Raw genomic sequence first — 18,935 nt, 5'->3', positions numbered from 1 at the left:
GGAAAACCCCTCCGCCGGACTACGTCCCCGACGCTGACGAGGACGAAGAGGAGTGGCCGGACAGGGCCAAGCGTCCGGCGAGATCGTAAGTGTTCGGATACCAGAGTAACTCGTGATATTCCTTTTGTTGCATAGCTTTCCCTAATGTCGGATATAATCATGCAGTCCGCCCAAGGACGGGCTCGACGAGTCGTCGAGCGGCTCCCTAGATTCATCGGACATGAATTCAGTTCCGCCCGCTGCTTCCCCCTGTGCTGCGGATGACGCCGAAGTGGCGTCGCGACAAGCTCCGGGGCGAGAGGAGGTGGTCCAGGAGGAGCCGCGAGGCGACCTCCCGGACTCTAGGAGTGAAGGGGACAAGACCCCCCCTGGGCTCCAAGTCCGGCTTTAAGCCGGACACTGCGCCGGAATCATCAACGGTTCCGGATCGCGGTAGGCGAACTCCTGCCAAGAGGAGCAAGCCTACTGAGCCGGCGTCCTCCGTCCAACCGGAGGCGCCAGACAATCTGCTGGAGGAGCATAAGGGCGCCTCCATCGACGAGGAGCACCGTGCCATCATGAGTACGGTGGTCCAGAAGGTTCGGTCCGCCAAAAGCGGACTGACTGAAGCTTGTGCTAGCCTTCTAACAGGCTTCGAGGTAAGTAAAAATATGTAAAAATATTACCGTATAGACAGTAGCCCCTGATGCTCTGTTTGGCGTTCGGAAAGAAAAGCCGAATAGAGGATCTATTAAATATCGCAGGAGTCTAACTAAAAAGGAGTCAATATACGTATGCAGGCTTCGTTGCTGGCCACCGCCGCACTGACTGCGGAGGTGGGTGCCCTGAAGCAGGGCCTCGAGCGGACCGAGCAAGAGCTCGGCCTTGCCAAATAGCAGCTCGAGGAGAAAGAAGGTAAGAGATACCTTATAGAAAAAATGCCTATAGGAAGGCGCAATTGAAAAAAATGACAGGAGTATACTGCTTATTGTAGGGGCCACAACTGAGGTGGCGACCCTCAAGCAGGCGCTGTCCGAGGCCGAGAAGAAAGTGGCCACGGAGCGCGCCGAGCGGGAGAAATTTGAGGCGCAGGTTGGCGAGGTGCGGCAAGAGCTTCAGGTTCTCATGCAAAAACATGAGAGTTTGGAGCTCGACTCGAAGACGCGAGCGTCCGAGCTTGCTGCGGCCCTTAAAACTGCCAAATCTGCCAAGGCCGAAGCCTAGAAGGCCCTCCAGGAATTGGATGCGGTGAAAAAGATAGCGGCGGGTAAGGCATTCTATATGCAAAGCAGACATATAAAAGTAAACTACTTGTTACTTACCCAAATCCGGAGCTCTCCAGGGGCATTCGCAGATCTTCCCCACAGTGTATCCGATGCCGCTGCATTCTACCGAGCCGAGGAAGGAAGCTCGACGGAGAAGGTGTTCTGGTCTCAGCACGCTGAGGCCGGACACCCTGTGCCCTTGAGTGACCAGCTGAAGCAGCTGGTCGAGCTCCACAAGGCGGCCGAACAGGCCCTGAAGGGCTTCATAGTTCGGCTGTGGCCTGGAGAGGCCCTGCCTGGGAGCTACTTCGGACTGGTGCGGCGGCTGGTGGAGGCTTGTCCAAGGCCCGAGGTCATCAAGCGCTCCGTCTGCATCGAAGGTGCCCGTAGGGGAAGGAGCATCGCAAGCCCGAGAACTATTACAAGGATGTTCTTGCTGGTGCCCGCCTTGTGGCGGATGAATGTACCAAGGATGTAATTTTTGAATGAACTCGCTCGTGTTATCCTGTGCGCTGAAAACTTGTTCATATGCGCTAAGCAATGCTTGAATTTAAAATATTACTTTCTGTGCGGCCGTTTATCAAAAAATTGAGAGATGGCCAGTCATCGGCTTCTGCCCCCATGCCACTAGTGCTGGGGTGTTCCGGATAAACCTGAGCGCTCTTTTTCCCATGATTGGGTCCGTCGAGGGAGGCGGTCAGCACAACGAACAAGGCAATCGGACTATAATGCTTGAACACTCTCACTTAGCCATAGAACTCTATAATTTTAAATTTTGGCGAAGCCCCTAGTATTCGGAAGACCGAGTTCGGGGCGCTATCCACGCCTTGGACGAACAAAGCCGGTTCCTCGCTCGAAGCGGCATAAGCCTTTAAGGACTCAAAAAACCTCTCGAACAGCGACCGGTCTCTCGCCTCATCATGACAGTCAGTTTTAGCTTTCTCCATGAGGTGCTCGGCCCAGCTCAACTGGGGCACAATCGCAGTGGTTCTCCTAGTGCTACCTTAGCCGATATAGCGGAACGTAAGGCACCAAAACATAGGAGCCGGGCAAACCCAACTATTGACCCAAATCATGATTCGAAGCCGATGCATATAGTGCTATAAGTTCGGGGTGCCGCACTTATGAAAGTGGACGGACTTCTCACGCCATATTGATGGGTACTGAAGCCCCTGGGAGTTCCATAATGCGGCGTGGCTTGTCTGCTTCCCTGGATCTTGCATCGTTTGTGCGACAGTTGAATTGCCGAACGGGTCGTCCGAAGTATGGAGTCCTGAGAGTAAGAGAAAAAAAGAAGGAATCCGGCAGCCCCTGGTGCGGTTTAAGCCGTATTTCGGGCGTGCCGTGATAGTGCCCCTTCCCCTATGCCCATGGTATTTCAAGAGCGTAGTTATGTACGCGAAGCGCTGGTTTCGCTATATCGCGAGGGCTAGGGTTGGGGCCGCATTGCTATGCTAGATCGGAACGTGCCAGGCGGTCTTGTTGTATGGTACTCCGGGCGCGCTTGACAGTGTCCGGCTTTTTGAAGGCCGAACTGGAGAACTGCCTAGAGAGGCTGCTTTGTACTTCTGCTGCGAGCGCTGCTGTGTGCTCCTCCGTTCGGAGGGAGCGTTCAGTGTTCCCATTGACCGTGATTACTCCTCTAGGGCCTAGCATCTTGAGCTTGAGGTATGCATAGTGCGGTACCGCATTGAATTTTGTGAATGCGGTTCGCCCGAGCAGTGCGTGATAGCCACTACGGAACGGGACTATGTCGAAGATTAACTCCTCGCTTCGGAAGTTATCCGGAGATCCGAAAACCACTTCCAGTGTAACTGAGCCTGTACAGTTGGCTTCTACACCTGGTATGACGCCTTTAAAGGTCGTTTTGGTGGGCTTGATCCTCGAGGGATCTATGCCCATCTTTCGCACTGTATCCTGGTAAAGCAGGTTCAGGCTGCTGTCGCCGTCCATGAGGACTCTTGTGAGATGAAATCCGTCAATGATTGGGTCTAGAACCAATGCGGCGAAGCCGCCGTGACGGATGCTAGTGGGGTGGTCCCTTCGATCAAAGGTGATCGGGCAGGAGGACCATGGGTTGAACTTTGGGGCGACCGGCTCCATCGCATATACGTCCCGTAACGCACGCTTCCGCTCCCTCTTGGGGATGTGGGTTGCGTATATCATGTTCACCGTCCGCACTTGCGGGAGAAATCCCTTCTGTCCATTGTTGTTCGGCGGCCTGGGCTCCTCCTCGTCGCCGCTATGCAACCCCTTGTCTTTGTTTTCGACTCTTAACTTGCCTGCCTGCTTGAACACCCAACAATCCCTATTGGTGTGATTGGCTGGCTTTTCGGGGGTGCCATGTATCTGGCACAAGCGGTCGAGTATTCGGTCCAAACTGGACGGGCCCTGAGTTTTTCTTTTGAATGGCTGTTTCCGTTGACCGGATTTGTAGCCTCGGAATCCGGCATTAACTGCCGTATCCTCGTTGCTGTCGCTGTTAACGCGACGCTTTTGTTTGTTCTGACGTGACCTGTCACTTTTTTCATTGGTATTCGAATTACCAGTGTTCTTGGTTAAGTTGTTACTGCAAGCTAGCCAGCTGTCTTCTCCCGCGCAAAAGCGGGTCATGAGTGTCGTGAGGGCTGCCATAGATTTCGGCTTTTCCTGTCCTAGGTGCCGGGCCAGCCACTCGTCACGGATATTATGCTTGAAGGCCGCTAAGGCCTCTGCGTCCGGATAGTCGACTATCTGGTTTTTCTTTATTAGGAACCGTGTCCAGAATTGCCTGGCTGATTCTTCTGGCTGCTGAATTATGTGGCTTAGGTCATCGGCGTCCGGTGGTCGCACATAAGTGCCCTGGAAGTTGTCAAGGAATGCGGCTTCCAGGTCCTCCCAAGAACCGATTGAGTTTGCTGGCAAGCTGTTAAGCCAATGCCGGGCCGGTCCCTTAAGTTTGAGTGGGAGGTATTTGATGGCGTGTAGATCATCGCCGCGGGCCATGTGGATATGAAGGAGATAATCCTCGATCCATACCGCAGGATCTGTTGTGCCATCGTACGATTCGATGTTTACGGGTTTGAAGCCCTCAGGGATTTTATGATCCATTACTTCATCTATGAAGCATAGTGGGTGTGCGGCACCTCTGTATTGGGCTATATCACGACGCAGCTCGAAGGAGCTTTGTCTGTTGAGTTTGGCCCGGCCGGATTCATTGCGTCCGGAGTGACGATCACCGTCACGTGCCGTGGGGCGCCTGCGCGATCCGTAGATCGATCTTGTTTGCCTTGCCTTGTCCTCCAGGATGTCGCGCAGGTCGGGCGCATTTTCCCATGCCTTAGTATGCTTGACGCGGTGCCGGGGCATGGCTTGAGTGGAGGGCCAAGAGGCCTCTCTGTCGCGGCCACGAGGTGGCCGGTCGGCCATGTCATGCGCTGGTGATGTAGGTGCTTCCTCCTCTAGTCGGGGTAGCAGCCTGCGCTTTGGGTAACTCTTGGAGGGGCGTTCGAGTTCATACTCTTCGGCCGCAAGGACTTCAGTCCATCTGTCAGCTAGCAAATCCTGATCATCTCTAAGATGTTGCCGCTTTTTCTTGAGGCTGCTTGCCGTGGCCATGAGCCTGCATTTAAAACGCTCTTGTTTGGCAAGATCCTCTGGCACGATGAACTCGTCGTCGTCGAGGCTTGCCTCGTCTTCGGAGGGAGGTGTATAATTATCGTCCTCAACCTCTTGGTCCGCCGCCCTCTCGTGAGGGCTGGCTTCTCTATCCTCCTGTGCCGAATTTTGCTGGAGGGGGTGTTCTTTGGCGCTATCCGGAGTGGTATTATCTCCCGTGCCGGAATCACCGTTTTTGTTTTGGCGGGATTTAGAGCGGCGCCGCTGACGCCGGCGCTTGGGCTGTTTCTTAGAGGTATCGTCCACCGCTGTTCCATCGCCATCTCCATCCTTTGGAGTGTCCACCATATATATGTCATATGACGAGGTGGCCTTCCAACGCCCTACAGGTGCTGGTTCTTGTTCGTCTCCTGCATCGTCGTCCATGCCGTCGATGTCTCCGGAGTCGAAGTCAAGCATGTCGGTTAAGTCGTCGACAGTGGCTACGAAGTGGGTGGTGGATGGGTTTTGAATTTCTTCATCGTCCGTATCCCAACCTTGCTGACCGTAGTCCAGCCAGGGCTCTCCCAATAAAGAGAGAGACTTTAGAGAATTCAGGATGTCGCCGAAGGGCGAGTGCTGAAAGATGTCTGCGGCGGTGAACTCCATTATCGGCGCCCAATCGGATTCGATCGGCGGGGGCGCGGGGGGCTCGGAGTTTGGAGAGGAATCCGGCTCCTCGGAGTCACGGGCCATGCGGAGTGCGGGGCTAGAGTTCGGCTCGATCGCCTATGAGATCGCAGCCCCTGAGGCAGCGTCCAACCGCTGATCCTCGATTGGCGCAGTGGGCTCCGAATCAATGGTCGGAACCGATGCGTGTGCGGCCTCCAAGGCGCTGTTCGGCGGCAGAGCTATATCATGCCCATCGAGACAGTGCGGCACGCTTGGCTGTGGCTCGAATCCGTCGAAGATCAAGTCCCCGCGGATGTCAGCCGTGTAGTTTAGGTTTCCAAACCTGACCTGATGGCCAGAGGCGTAACTTTTGATCTGCTCAAGGTGACCAAGCGAGTTGGCCCGCAGTGCGAAGCCGCCGAAGACGAAGATCTATCCGGGGAGAAAAGTTTCACCCTGGACTGCATCGTGGTTGATGATCGAAGAAGCCATCGGGCCTGAAAGCTACGACACAGAGGAACTCTCAATGAAAGCACCAATGTCGGTGTCAAAACCGGCGGATCTCGGGTAGGGGGTCCCGAACTGTGCGTCTAGGCCGGATGGTAACAGGAGACGAGGGACACAATGTTTAACCAGGTTCGGGCCCTCTTGATGGAGGTAAAACCCTACGTCCTGCTTGATTAATATTGATGATATGGGTAGTACAAGAGTAGATCTACCACGAGATCAAGGAGGCTAAACCCTAAAAGCTAGCCTATGGTATGATTGTTGTATGAAGTTGTTCTACGGACTAAAACCCTCCGGTTTATATAGACACCGGAGAGGGTTAGGGTTACACAAAGTCGGTTACAATGGTAGGAGATCTTGAATATCCGCATCGTCAAGCTTGCCTTCCACGCCAAGAAAAGTCCCATCCGGACACGGGACGAAGTCTTCAATCTTGTATCTTCATAGTCCTGGAGTTCGGCTGAAGGTATAGTCCGACTACCCGAACACCCCCTAATTCAGGACTCCCTCAGAGAGGCTTAGAGAGAATACCAGGGCAAGCACTGTCGGCCATTGGTTTGTTCATGAAGAGGAAGGAGAAAGAGTGTGAGACGAAAATCGATTGACCACTAGATTTTCATCACTCGAGAAAGAATGAAGAATGGAGATGTGTCCTCAAGAACCTCAATCAAAGTATCTTTGCTTGCACTTCAACACAGTTTGTGCTATTGACACGTGGCCCTGGACCCCACGAGTCAGTGACACGGTGGTGGCAAGTCACCCGTCGCTGCTGTAGAACGAACACAGGACAGGAGACCCCCCAAAGACGAAGGAAAAAAGAAAATCCAAAAAGAAACACGGTTGGTTACTCCATTTTCCTTCCATGGCCAAGTTCTCCTTCGCCGACGCCGACGCCGACGAAGACCCTCCTCCCGCCACCGCCGCTGCCGCCGGGTCCGACAAGAGGAAGCGGGACGGAAGCCCTGCCCCTGACGACGGGGCGGCTGGTGGAGGGCCGCCCCCCAAGGCCCGGAGACTGGAGGTCGCGGGCGGCGAGCGGGAGGAGAGGGCGGTGGCGGGGTGCGGCCGGGAGGTGGGGAGGGTCGGCGCCGGCGGGGATGGCGACGCGGTGGGGATCAGCATGCGGATCGACCCGGACCTGCTGGACTGCTCCATCTGCTTCGAGCCCCTCTGCCCTCCCCTCTACCAGGTAAATTAAAATTGACCGGAGGAAGGATGTTGCTCTGCCAGATTATCCATGCTGCTGCTGCTGCTGCTGCCTAATTATCGATTGGAATTCGCTAATTAAGCTGGCATCGCTTCTGTTGAGCTAATTGAGAAAATCCATAGCCATGGCAAGAGGGGATAAGAGATGATGATAGGCAGCGAAGCAGTTGGGTAACTGCACAATTACTATCATCTACTGTTCCTCAGGACACCGGACCACAAACCAGTTTTTTGAATGCATTCTTGAGTCAATGTCCCCATTACTCCTGTCAACTGAATCAGTTGAACTGATCTGACACCCACACAGCGTCGTGTTCCTAATTTGTCTTGGCCATACCCAGACACAGATCTCTGCATATGGAAGGAGAACTAATTTTGGGATTCAGGGTACTCTGCTTTCCCTTTGGTTAGTTGCTCTGTTTCATTCTGATTTCCCTTTGGTTAGCTGCTCTGTTTCATTTCCTTCTGAAGCAGTTTCTATCTTTTAGGTTCTAGGACCTCTTAAGTAAGGTGGCCAGTGTAAAACTGTCAAGCAAATAACAAACAAAGATCACACTGCTCTATATACTCCCTCCGTCCCATAATGTAAGACGTTATTATATCCAATATACTCACATATTGGATGTAATAACATCTTACATTATGGAATGGAGGGAGTAGTTTAAGCCTCACGGTCTATTGTTTCTCTCTGAATTGCTTCCTTGCCGAGCGGTGCCTTTTCCTCCATTATAGGTACCTGGGTTTGTTCTGAAGGTCATTACATGTTTCAGTTGATAAGTTACTAACGAAGAGACAAACCTCGTAAACTGTATCAGTTTAGATGGAACACCACAGCTTATAAGCACACAGAGGACTCATCTGTACTGCTAGATAGCGCTATGCTGCTAAAACCATCATGGAGCATCACTGCCCAAGGGCATCTGATAGAAATCCTGAGCAAAAACTATTCCATGGCTGGTTCTAAACACATACTGATGCGCTTACAGTTTACTCTTCTGAACATATACAGTCAACTTCAGAAAGCTAAAAACCATGTGATCCATATAATTTGTTGGCGTATATTTAAGGCACGAATTAAGCTGCAAAGGCAGAGTGGACACACTTCTTTCGAGAAGACTAACCTTTTGTTATAAGAGGCAAGATATCTATTGCATGATCACAGCTTGTTTTGTGTATTTTCCAGTGCCAAAATGGCCATGTAGCATGCTTGTCCTGCTGGTCCAGGCTCAGCAACAAGTGTCATGTTTGTTCTCATGATGCGATCTTTGCACGGAACATTGCACTGGAGAAGATTGTTGAGTCAATCAAGTCCTCATGTGCATATGCCAAGTGGGGCTGTTGCGAGTTGGTCAGCTACACGCAAAGAAACAGTCATGAAGAATCTTGCCTCTTTGCTCCTTTGATGTGCCCTATTCCTGGATGTGGATACAGAGGCTTTACAGGATGTTGGTCAGGCCACTTCCTCGTCGACCACCACAGTGCCGATTTCTTGCACTTTGCTTACGGCCAGTCATTTGAAGTGAATTTGGAGGCGTCCCTGCCTTTCCTTGTTCTTCTCGGAGAGGACGATCACCTTTTCTTGCTCCTGAACAAGAACATGACACCCTTTGGGCATGCCTTTTCCGTGGTTTGCCTCAGGACAGGTGATTTGAACTGGAAGTTCTCCTACGAAATTGAAGCGGCCAGTACGAGAAACCCTGAAAACTGTCTGCAACTCAAGGCCTCTGTCACAAATGCAAAGGAGTGGGCAGGTCTGCACCCTACAAAAGCTTTCCTTTTGGTCCCATATGATTTCTGCAGTTCTACTAACCTAAATCTGAATGTCTCTGTTGGGAGGTCTGTTTCTGTATGATGTGAGCATGTCATGTTCTCTTCTATTCCCTGTGTTCACAAATGTAAATGTGTGTAGCACTGTAAAATTGTTTGTAAAGTAATTTCAGCATGTGCATGTAGATGTGAAGGCACTGGTTCCACCTGGAAATTACAACACTGTAAAGGCTAGTCTAAATTTATGGAAGCAAGAGTTTCACAGTTCATTTATTATATTCTCCAAACCCTTCTATACTACTCCCTCTGTAAACTAATGTAAGACGTTTGAACTGCAAAAGCGTCTTATATTAGTGTGTACAGAGGTAGCACCTGCCATTTATCTCAGATAAGTAAGGATGATCAGCAGAACAAGTTTCCAGTAAAAATAATTCCTAGATGGCTGCCAGGTGATGAAAACAAATAGATCTCATTGATATTGTTTCAATAGCAACCTTAGTAGGCTCTGTTTGTTTGGGCTCTTGCTTATGGTTTTGTAGCTTTTCCACTGGCGAAAAAGCCACAAAAGCTCCTAAACAGGGGATTTTTGCTTTGGCTTTTGGCTTATGAATAAATATTGTTATACGATTCTATAAGCCAAAAGCAGCTATTAGGAGTTTTCATGTGAATGAGTGGAATGAGTTCAATATGCTGTTCGTTTTCATGTGAATGAGTGGAATGAGTTCCTGAACAAGAAGCCAGTTTCTCAATCGAGCATCCATAGTTCTTGGAAGCCACCACTGTCAGATTTTGTTAAAATTAATATTGATGGAGCTTTTTCAGAACACAATGGATACAGTGGATGGGGATTAATATGCATAGATGCCTCCCATGAAGCCCTTTTTGCTGCAGCGGGCTCATCCCAATCAATTTCCAATGCTTTACACTCTGAGACAGTGGCCCTTTGCACTGCTGTTAACTGGGCTGTTCAAATGGGAGTGGGAAGAGTACAGTTTGAGACTGATTGTCTAGTGCTACAACAAGCTGTGTCATCGGATATGTACGACCTGTCTTCCCTTGGCCAAATGTTCAAAGAGCTTAAGGTGAATCTTGCCACACAATTTATCCAGGCTATGGTTCTACACATGTCAAGTGTTTGTAACAAGCCAGCGCATGTGCTGGCTGCTATTGGTGCGGGTTTAGTTGCAGGAGAGTCTAACCAGTGGTTCTCTAACTATCCTGATGATGTAACCCGTGCTGTAACCGGCGGTTTAGCCGTGTCTTAATGGAATACGAGTGTTCCATCTAAAAAAAGCAGCTATTAGGAGCTTTTTTGGCATTTTTGCTGAAGTGAAAAAGCTGCAAAAGCAGAAGCAAAAGCCCAAACAAACAGGATCTAAAGCTAATTGCTCAAATCAAAAGAGGTGTCATTCTGATCAAAAGAGGATCCGAGAGTGGTTGGAGTGAGGAGTTTGTAATACGTGGTGGGGCTCTATATATGCTTCAAAAGGCTGTTGACCAGTGAGTAGTTTACGGTTTACCAAACCTGACTACCCACCGGTTTTTTATAGACACCGAATGTTACTACGGTTTGGTGTTAATGAAGGGCAATGGTACAAAGAGATTCAAGCCGAGATGGTTATGTGAAGAAGCCGTAGAAGAAATGGTTAAGACTGCCCGGGAGAAAGCTTGTGTGGCTGCATCAGCGCCATGTTTTGCAGCCCGCTTTGCCGAGGTTCATGCATCCTTTGCATGATTGGGGCATGCCAATTTTGAAAACCCCGGCCCGGGAAAGAGGATTTGAGAACTATAGCTAGAGGTTGAAGATCCCATGTGTGGCTGCATGTCCAATGAAGCATTAGAAAGAAATTCAACTAATCTTGGAGAACATGTGGGAGTAGGTGGAACTCATCTAGGCCCAACGAGGCAGGATAAACTGAAATTGGATAGAGGGGACATTTGCGTTCGAATCATGCTAAGGATTACTTCTCAGTTCTCTTTTCTGGTGGGCAAACTGAACGTCTGGAGGTATTGAGCAAAGTGATATTCCTTGGTTTACACAACATGTGAATGATATGTTGTTGGATCCTTTCTCCCTGAAGGGTTTAAAAAAAAGCATTATTCGGTATAGGGGATTTTAAGGCTCCTTCGCCCCGATGCCCCTCATGCTATTTTTGTAAATGGTTTTGGCACATAACTGGGATGAGCTTACTAAAGAGGTGTCACAAGCGGTTAATGACGCATGTTTCCTAATGATTGGGACATGAGTACTACTGTTGTGATTCTTGAAATACTCCCTCTGTTCCTAAATATAAGTCTTTCTGGAGATTTCAATATGAACTACATACAGAGCAGAATGAATGAATCTACACTTTAAACTAGTCTATATACATCCGTATATAGTTCATATTGGAATCTCTAGAAAGACTTATATTTAGACTGGAGGGAGTAGAATCTAGAGACTAGCTGTGACTTATTCATACCTATAAGCCTTTGTAATGTATCATATGAGGTAATTTCCAAGACCAGGGCCGTATCCCGGAAATCTAGGCCCCGGAGCAAGATCACAATTTAGGCCCCGTTGTATAATAAAGCCAATAAAAAATATTTTTATTAATCACTGTATATTTGTGGTAGTAGTATAGATTTTTTTAGCAATGTGGTAGTAGTAGTACAGTGTTTCAAAGGATTACATCACACCAAAAGAAAAACTTTGAGCTATTAGGATACCAGAGGGTGCACGGACTCGAGAAAGAACGATGTAAAGTTAATTTCCAGGGAATTAATTCGGGGGTTTGATTTGCCACTGAACACTGAGGTCTCAAGGAAGACAGAGAAGAGCACTGTAGAACTTGATAAGTAATCTGCTTCAGGAGTTCTCCTTGCGTTATGCAGAGAGATAGGTTTGGTTGTGGGGCCTCGGTCGGTGGTGGTTCCACGGTTGATTGCTATTTTTTTCTCTTTACAATTTCATTTCACAGTTCATTAGTTTGCGATCCACTTATTATTAGTACGTGCTTAGCAAAATTAGGGGCCTCATAGTTTTGCGGGCCCTGTGCGGCTGCTCCGGTTGCACATGCAGAGATACGGCCCTGTCCAAGACGCTTGCTAACATACTGAAGAACATAGCCCGGGAAACAACTCAAAGTAGCTGGTTTAGTGCTGAGGAGGATTATTGCCGGCAGCATCCTGGTAGCATATGCGTGCTAACATAGAATTGAGAAGAAAGTTAGAAGAAAGATGGCCTTTGTGTAGAAGATTATATTTGCCTGGTAGCATATGCGTGCTAACATACTGAATAACACGTCGTTCTATTTGCTACTATAAAATTGTACACTGTTTTAACTGTAGAAGGAATCTAGTGAATCAAATAATAATAATAATAATAATATCGTACAGTACTTATCTTGCACTATAGCTTGTCCTCTAAAATTCAATGTATATAAGGGACCTAGCAATATTTTCTTTAAGACCGTGTTTAGGCCATTCGCTCTGTTGGTCTCCCGGTAGATTGGAGCCGAACTAGTGTACGTGTGTGCCAAATTGCCCGGAGCCAGACTTAAAGAGGTCGGCATAGGACAATGATAATGAAGGCGGGCGGAACCAACTGCAATGCCATGGACCAGCGGTTGTAGCAAAACGTCCACGCCCACGCCCACCATTGGAAAAAGACGTCCACGCACCGGAATCAATGCCAACCAAATATCCAATGGAGCAAGTTTTCCAACATCGCCACACAGGAGTACGTACAGGACACTGCATCATCATCTACCAACGTGCGGCCGGCCGGCCGGCCATTCATTCATCTCCCAACTGATCCTCCCAAGCTGGTCCTATTACTCCCTGCCTTTTTAGGTGTTTGATTTGATTAGCGAAAAATGTGTTTTTTTGCCAAACAATGTATACTTTAAAAAATGTGGGTTTCCTAGCAGTCCTCGAACTCGCTTTCCCTTCTTTCCTACACCCTTTGTTCTGCAGAACTGATGTATTTACGTTATATCATGGTAATGGAAAGTGGTAACCCCGGTCCAAAAAAAAAAAGGATTCGTTGTCGAATGAAGTTTCTAAACAAACATTGCTATGACATGTTATATATGTTTTGCTAGTTAAATTGACGACCATTGTTCTCGCACCAGACTCATATTCCCATCGAAGGGGCCGAGGGACTATATGAGACGGTTGTGCAACCAATATCACCAATGCTGTTTTTACTCCAAAGAGGTGGACTCCTAGCTAAGCTATGTTCTGTTTGCGAGATTAGTCATTTCTTGGAAACTTGGACAAATCAGATAGATAGATAGATAGATAGATAGATAGATAGATAGATAGATAGATAGATAGATAGATAGATAGATAGATAGATAGATAGATAGATAGATGCCTCTTCTGGTTAGTGTTTGCGGCAATGATCTGGACCTTTTGGACACGTAACAAGATGGTTATTGAGCAGGTCTTCTTGTGACGGTCCTTTGGCTTCATATTTAAATTTCTAGAATTTTTGCAGCACTAGCGCCCGCTCGTTAAGCCGCAGGACTGAGATCGGTTAGGCGGCATGATGGATCCGCTGACTGCGGCAGATGCCGCCTTGCTCGGGCACCTAGCCACTGACCTGCCAGTCACTTGGCGCCCTTTTCTTCTTTTTAGTAGGGCATGTTTGTGTTCCTGTCCTGTATGTTTACTTTTCATACTTAAACTTGTTGTATGAATATGATAATTGCCTTACCTATAAAGCAAGGCGAAAGCCTATTTCAATACATCCATGAATTCCCTAGCTAGTCTCTTACTTCCCCATCCCCATCATTTTTACGTACGTAGAACGACAACATGTGGTTTAATATCGGCAGGCAACTAATGCCTACATTAATCCATATCTCCCAACCGATGATGTTTCCTTCATGTTTACTAAACAAAAGGAGTGGACCTAGGTAGATGATACGCCGCCTCTCTTGATGGCTCTTGTTCTGCCGTCGTCTTCCTATCTCATCCCATCAATGCCAATGTTGTGCAAGCAAGTGAAACGAACCATGATTCGCAAAAAAAGAAGAAGAGGTGAAACGAACCATGTGTTCTAATAAACAATGGAGCAGTAGATGGAATTAATAGGCGCCACGTACTACGTCTATGCTGTCCGTACGTACGTACCAGGAATTACTATGCCGGCCTCTTTAAGCCAGTCAGGTACGTAGCACTAAACGAAACAGGCAGGACATGTTTGAAAATCATTGTTCCAACTTTAATAACGTACACAAGAACTTGAAGGCATGATAAATCCTGTGCTAGTAGTACCACCCATCTGACTGTCGGGTTTTAAGACATAGTAGAGTACTAACATAATGATCTTCAAAATATTGTGTCCAAGTTCTTTGCCACAGGTTTTGTCGTATCGAGCCAAAATATACCACTGAATTATATGCTAACAGTGTGGGCCAATGTTTTGTTCTAACCAGAGAAAAATACGCTCTGCGTTTCGAAGGGATGGATTACGACCAGTGAAAAAAAATATAGCGCGCTAATAGCACGCTATAGCGTTTTAAGCAATGTCTCGCTAAATAAATCATGTATAATATCTCGCTAATAGCATATTTTCAAGGCCACACTATTTTGTCATAGCGCACTATTTTTTCATTGATTGTGATGCTACTCTACCGTACTCCACCGATTAATTGTAGGAGTACCCTATAATTTCTAATGGTATAACTTTCATGATATATGATTTGTATTACATTGGTTCAATTGTACATGGGCCTTCTAAACCGAAAAGGAAGGAATATTGAACTTCTCTAGTTTTCTAAACCAGAGTTAGGACATCCTCACCCGCAAAAAAAAAGGATTTAGGACGTCCTACTGACAACTCATTCCTAAGTGTGTAGCAATAATATGAGTACTCCTGGTTGTCCACCTTAGCTATTACTACCTCCGTCCTGGTTTACTAGCCCTCTTCGTATTCTGGTTTATATTTTGACCATGCTTTTAACTAATAAAATATATGTTATGCGTAGAAAAAATAATATCATTGAAAACTACATTCAAATATGAATCCAACAATATAATTTTTGATGACATGCATTAACATTTTGCTAGTTAAATATGTGGTCAAATTTAACTCAAAATACTATGGGGACTAGTAAACTAGGACAGAGATAGTAATTTGATGGCTAGCAAACGTACTGCAACCCCAATAATAGCCCTATTTGAAAATCTAGAGTACTCCGACACAATATTTTGACTGCATGTGATTCCTCTTATGATCACTGAGTCTTTGTTTCGGTTGGACAGCGCATAAATGTTGCGCTCAAGTGCCTCAAATTAAGACACCCCTCTTCTACCTACAACACGAAAGACCCTTTTTTCTTAGCAAAAGAGGGGCCACCCCCTCCGATTTCATACAATGAAACCAACTGGTTCAACTGCCAAAACAACAGACTCCAAGACAAAACACCTTGATGGCCCGTGTATAAATATTGTGTACAGGAGCCTCTTTCCACTCACCTACACAAATCATCTCCTTCTTCCTCTCTCTCTCTCTCTCTCTCTCTCTCTCTCTCTCTCTCCCTGCTCTCCCTGCTCTCTCTCTCTCTCTCTCTCTCTCTCTCTCTTGCGCACACAAGAAAAAAAATCAAGATGGTTGACACACTGAGTGAAGAGAAGATCATTGGATACTTCAAGAACAAGAGCATCCTCATCACTGGATCAACAGGCTTTCTTGGAAAGAGTATGCATGCATGCACGCATAATGTTTATACAAACATATTACGCATGCATATACTATTTGTTGCAAATTCTAGAAGTTTTTTTTTTGCGTCAAGTTGATATGTGTTGTGCTCATCTGTTAATTAGTTCTACTGTTGGTGCATATGTGCAGTACTAGTGGAGAAGATACTGAGAGTTCAACCTGATGTAAAGAAGATCTATCTCCCGGTGCGAGCGGTGGATGCCGCGGCGGCGAAGGATCGGGTGGAGACTGAGGTAGTGTTGTCCATCATGGTTCTTCATGATCTAGACCTCTACTGCTCTCATGATTCTTTTGATCCCTTTGCTTGAGTGTTGGTACTGAATAATTTATTTTCTATGTGCCCAGGTGGTAGGGAAGGAGTTGTTCGGGCTTCTGAGGGAGAAGCACGGGGACTGGTTTCAATCTTTCATCTGTGAAAAGATCGTCCCATTGGCCGGAGATGTGATGCGTGAGGACTTCGGCGTCGACAGCGAGACCCTGAGGGAGCTCCGGGTGACCCAGGAGCTCGATGTCATCGTTAATGGCGCCGCCACCACCAACTTCTACGAAAGGTGCGTCGTCGTCAACTGATTGTTTTGTCCAAGAAAGGAAAAAAAATCAGCAGAGAACTTGAGTAGGTGCAGCAAGAGTACGGAGTGGAATTGTGTGCGTGCAGGTATGATGTGGCCCTGGACGTGAACGTGATGGGAGTGAAGCATATGTGCAACTTCGCCAAGAAGTGCCCCAATCTCAAGGTGCTCCTCCATGTCTCCACGGGTACGTACACCAACTCTACAAATTACCATCATGGACTATGAACTTGGATGCTTCTGGGGAAAACAAAAATAAAGTTCTTGGATGTAATTAAAGTACACCTAGATTTGATTTACAAATCAAGTTAATGAATTCATACATGAGTTGGTGCAGCTTATGTTGCGGGTGAGAAGCAAGGACTCGTGCAAGAGAGACCATTCAAGAATGGCGAGACGCTGCTCGAGGGGACCCACCTCGATATCGACACCGAGCTGAAACTGGCCAAGGACCTGAAAAAGCAGCTTGAGGCCGACGCCGACTCGTCGCCCAAGTCCCAAAGGAAGGCCATGAAGGACCTTGGCATCACCAGGGCCCGGCACTTCGGGTGGCCGAACACATACGTGTTCACCAAGTCGATGGGGGAGATGGTGCTGGGCCAGTTGAAGTGTGATCTCCCTGTTGTCATCGTCCGTCCCAGCATCATCACCAGTGTCCAGAACGACCCACTGCCCGGATGGATCGAAGGCACCAGGTTCGTTATATGCTTCTCTTTCCTTTCCCTGCCTCTAAATTTAAAGTGCAATCGTTTTAATCTGTTGCAAATGCAAGTAAATAAAGGATGTTTGTTCAATGTAAAAATGTAAATTGCAGGACGATCGACACGATCGTGATCGGCTATGCGAAGCAGAACCTGACATACTTCTTGGCGGACCTCAACCTCACCATGGATGTGGTAAGCAACGTTGCACTATGCATGCAGTTAATTAACATATATTCCAGGCATGCAATGGTTGGTTGTCAGTCCAGGAATCCATACAGTAAGATATGGATTTCAACGACGGCGGTGAATGCAATCGTGTGGTTGGGTATATGTTGGTGCAGATGCCGGGCGACATGGTGGTGAATGCGATGATGGCTGCCATCGTGGCGCACAGCTCGTCCTCATTGGAGAAGACACAGTCACATCCCGAGCCACACGCACCGGCGGTGTACCACGTGAGCTCGTCGCGGCGTAACCCGACGCCGTACAATGTGCTGCACGAGGCTGGGTTTCGGTACTTCACGGAGCACCCTCGGGTGGGCCCTGACGGCCGCACGGTGCGCACCCATAAGATGACATTCCTCAGCAGCATGGCTTCCTTCCACCTCTTTATGATGCTCAGGTACCGCCTCCTCCTTGAGCTCCTCCACCTGCTCTCCGTCCTCTGTTGTGGCCTCTTCGGCCTCGACACCCTCTACCACGACCAAGCACGTAAGTACAGGTTAGTCGGTTTAAATCTTTTGCGGATGGCATTTTGATAACAAGTATTTCCGGACGGAGGGAGTATCTTCTTGATGGCGCGGCATATATGATGACACGGCCTTTATTGTTATATTGTTGTAGGTTCGTGATGCACCTGGTGGATCTGTATGGGCCCTTCGCGCTGTTCAAGGGCTGCTTCGATGACGTCAACCTAAACAAGCTCAGGCTCGCCATGACCAGCAACCATGGAAGCCTCTTCAATTTCGACCCCAAGACCATTGACTGGGACGATTACTTCTACAGCGTCCACATCCCCGGGGTCCTAAAGCACATGCTCAACTGAAATATCCATGCACCGAAAATTTAGGCGTTGCCTTAATAATTAAATAATCGTACGTTGTAAGAAATATCCTCCCAAATTGGGTTCTAACCGTTAAATAATCTGTGTGAAAGAGGGAAATGTGTCTGTCGCTTGATAGTGCAGGCATCAACTTGCATATGCTTCTTGAAGAACAAGGAATGCTACATCATGTAGTTTCGTTCTGGCTCGTGCTGTATTGCCAATTATGACTAGTATTGGTTGATAACAATTTCTTGTTCAGTCACATATTGTACCTTGACTAGTATTGATTGTTAATTATAATTTCTTTTCAAGAGAAATAAATGTAGTGCTCCAAGATTTGTGAATTATGCATAATCTTTTCAAGCGCTTCTCAGTTCAAAACGAATAAGCCAATCGATTAATATTTGTGTATTAGACTTTGTTTAAATTGACGCATCTCCAGAATTAAAATCACGATCGACCGCATCCATGAACCAGGTCACTATGCATACACATATCACCAAAACGTTATACCATGCATGGGAAAATGTTTTTCATTCAATTTTTCTACTAATATTCAATAAATAGTGTTACAACTATGCATAATCAAATATAATAATTCATGTATTTTAAGTTTAGTTCTCATGTTATCAAGTCAAAATTTTATCAAACAATTCCAGCAGCAATGCATGGGGCCTCCTCTATTTTATATTGCACAAAAGTCAGACAGAACTCCTTCCGGTTTGGGTGTTCGGCTGGGCTGGCAAGCCTTCCGTCAGTCCTAGCCCAATAGCGAGTTCGAGCACTCAGGTTTGCTGCCAATACTCCAGTTAATTCCGTAAATTTTGCTCAAAAAAAGTAAATTCCGCAAATATAGTATTAGATAAGTACTAGTACGTATAATTCTAATACTTGGTAAATACAGTATAAAATAATAGTACACTTTTGTTTCAG

The 18,935-nt window shown here is 47.4% G+C and overlaps 2 protein-coding genes across 3 annotated transcripts; both read left to right on the top strand.

The window, feature by feature from the left end:
- Positions 1–6,795: 6,795 nt before the first annotated feature.
- Positions 6,796–9,241, top strand: LOC125511507 (E3 ubiquitin-protein ligase SINA-like 10). Of its 2 annotated transcripts, none has more exons than XM_048676893.1 (2): positions 6,796–7,188; positions 8,368–9,241. In XM_048676893.1, the coding sequence occupies exons 1-2, from the start codon at positions 6,862–6,864 to the stop codon at positions 9,055–9,057; spliced, it is 1,017 nt and encodes a 338-aa protein (XP_048532850.1). In that variant the 5' UTR covers positions 6,796–6,861; the 3' UTR covers positions 9,058–9,241. The 2 variants fall into 2 exon arrangements, with proteins under 2 accessions (XP_048532850.1, XP_048532851.1); XM_048676894.1 differs by having other exon boundaries at positions 6,798–7,188; positions 8,389–9,241.
- Positions 9,242–15,427: 6,186 nt separating this feature from the next.
- Positions 15,428–18,342, top strand: LOC125511506 (fatty acyl-CoA reductase 1-like). Its single transcript, XM_048676892.1, has 8 exons — positions 15,428–15,663; positions 15,814–15,917; positions 16,030–16,235; positions 16,340–16,440; positions 16,591–16,948; positions 17,068–17,149; positions 17,299–17,678; positions 17,801–18,342. Exons 1-8 carry the CDS (start codon positions 15,573–15,575, stop codon positions 18,000–18,002), a joined length of 1,524 nt encoding a protein of 507 aa, XP_048532849.1. The 5' UTR covers positions 15,428–15,572; the 3' UTR covers positions 18,003–18,342.
- The last annotated feature ends 593 nt before the right edge of the window (positions 18,343–18,935 follow it).

Source organism: Triticum urartu, chromosome 5, assembly GCF_003073215.2.
Source record: "Triticum urartu cultivar G1812 chromosome 5, Tu2.1, whole genome shotgun sequence".
Classification (NCBI taxonomy): domain Eukaryota; kingdom Viridiplantae; phylum Streptophyta; class Magnoliopsida; order Poales; family Poaceae; genus Triticum; species Triticum urartu.
This window is presented reverse-complemented; position numbering and strand designations above follow the sequence as displayed.

Bases quoted from the DNA above. Each gene is read 5' to 3' on its own strand.
- LOC125511507 (XM_048676893.1), top strand. From the start codon at position 6,862: ATGGCCAAGTTCTCCTTCGCCGACGCCGACGCCGACGAAGACCCTCCT. The intron at 7,189-8,367 runs GTAAATTAAAAT...GCATGATCACAG, and splicing joins TCTGCCCTCCCCTCTACCAG to CTTGTTTTGTGTATTTTCCA.
- LOC125511506 (XM_048676892.1), top strand. From the start codon at position 15,573: ATGGTTGACACACTGAGTGAAGAGAAGATCATTGGATACTTCAAGAAC. The intron at 15,918-16,029 runs GTAGTGTTGTCC...CTATGTGCCCAG, and splicing joins AGGATCGGGTGGAGACTGAG to GTGGTAGGGAAGGAGTTGTT. The intron at 16,236-16,339 runs GTGCGTCGTCGT...GTGTGCGTGCAG, and splicing joins ACCACCAACTTCTACGAAAG to GTATGATGTGGCCCTGGACG.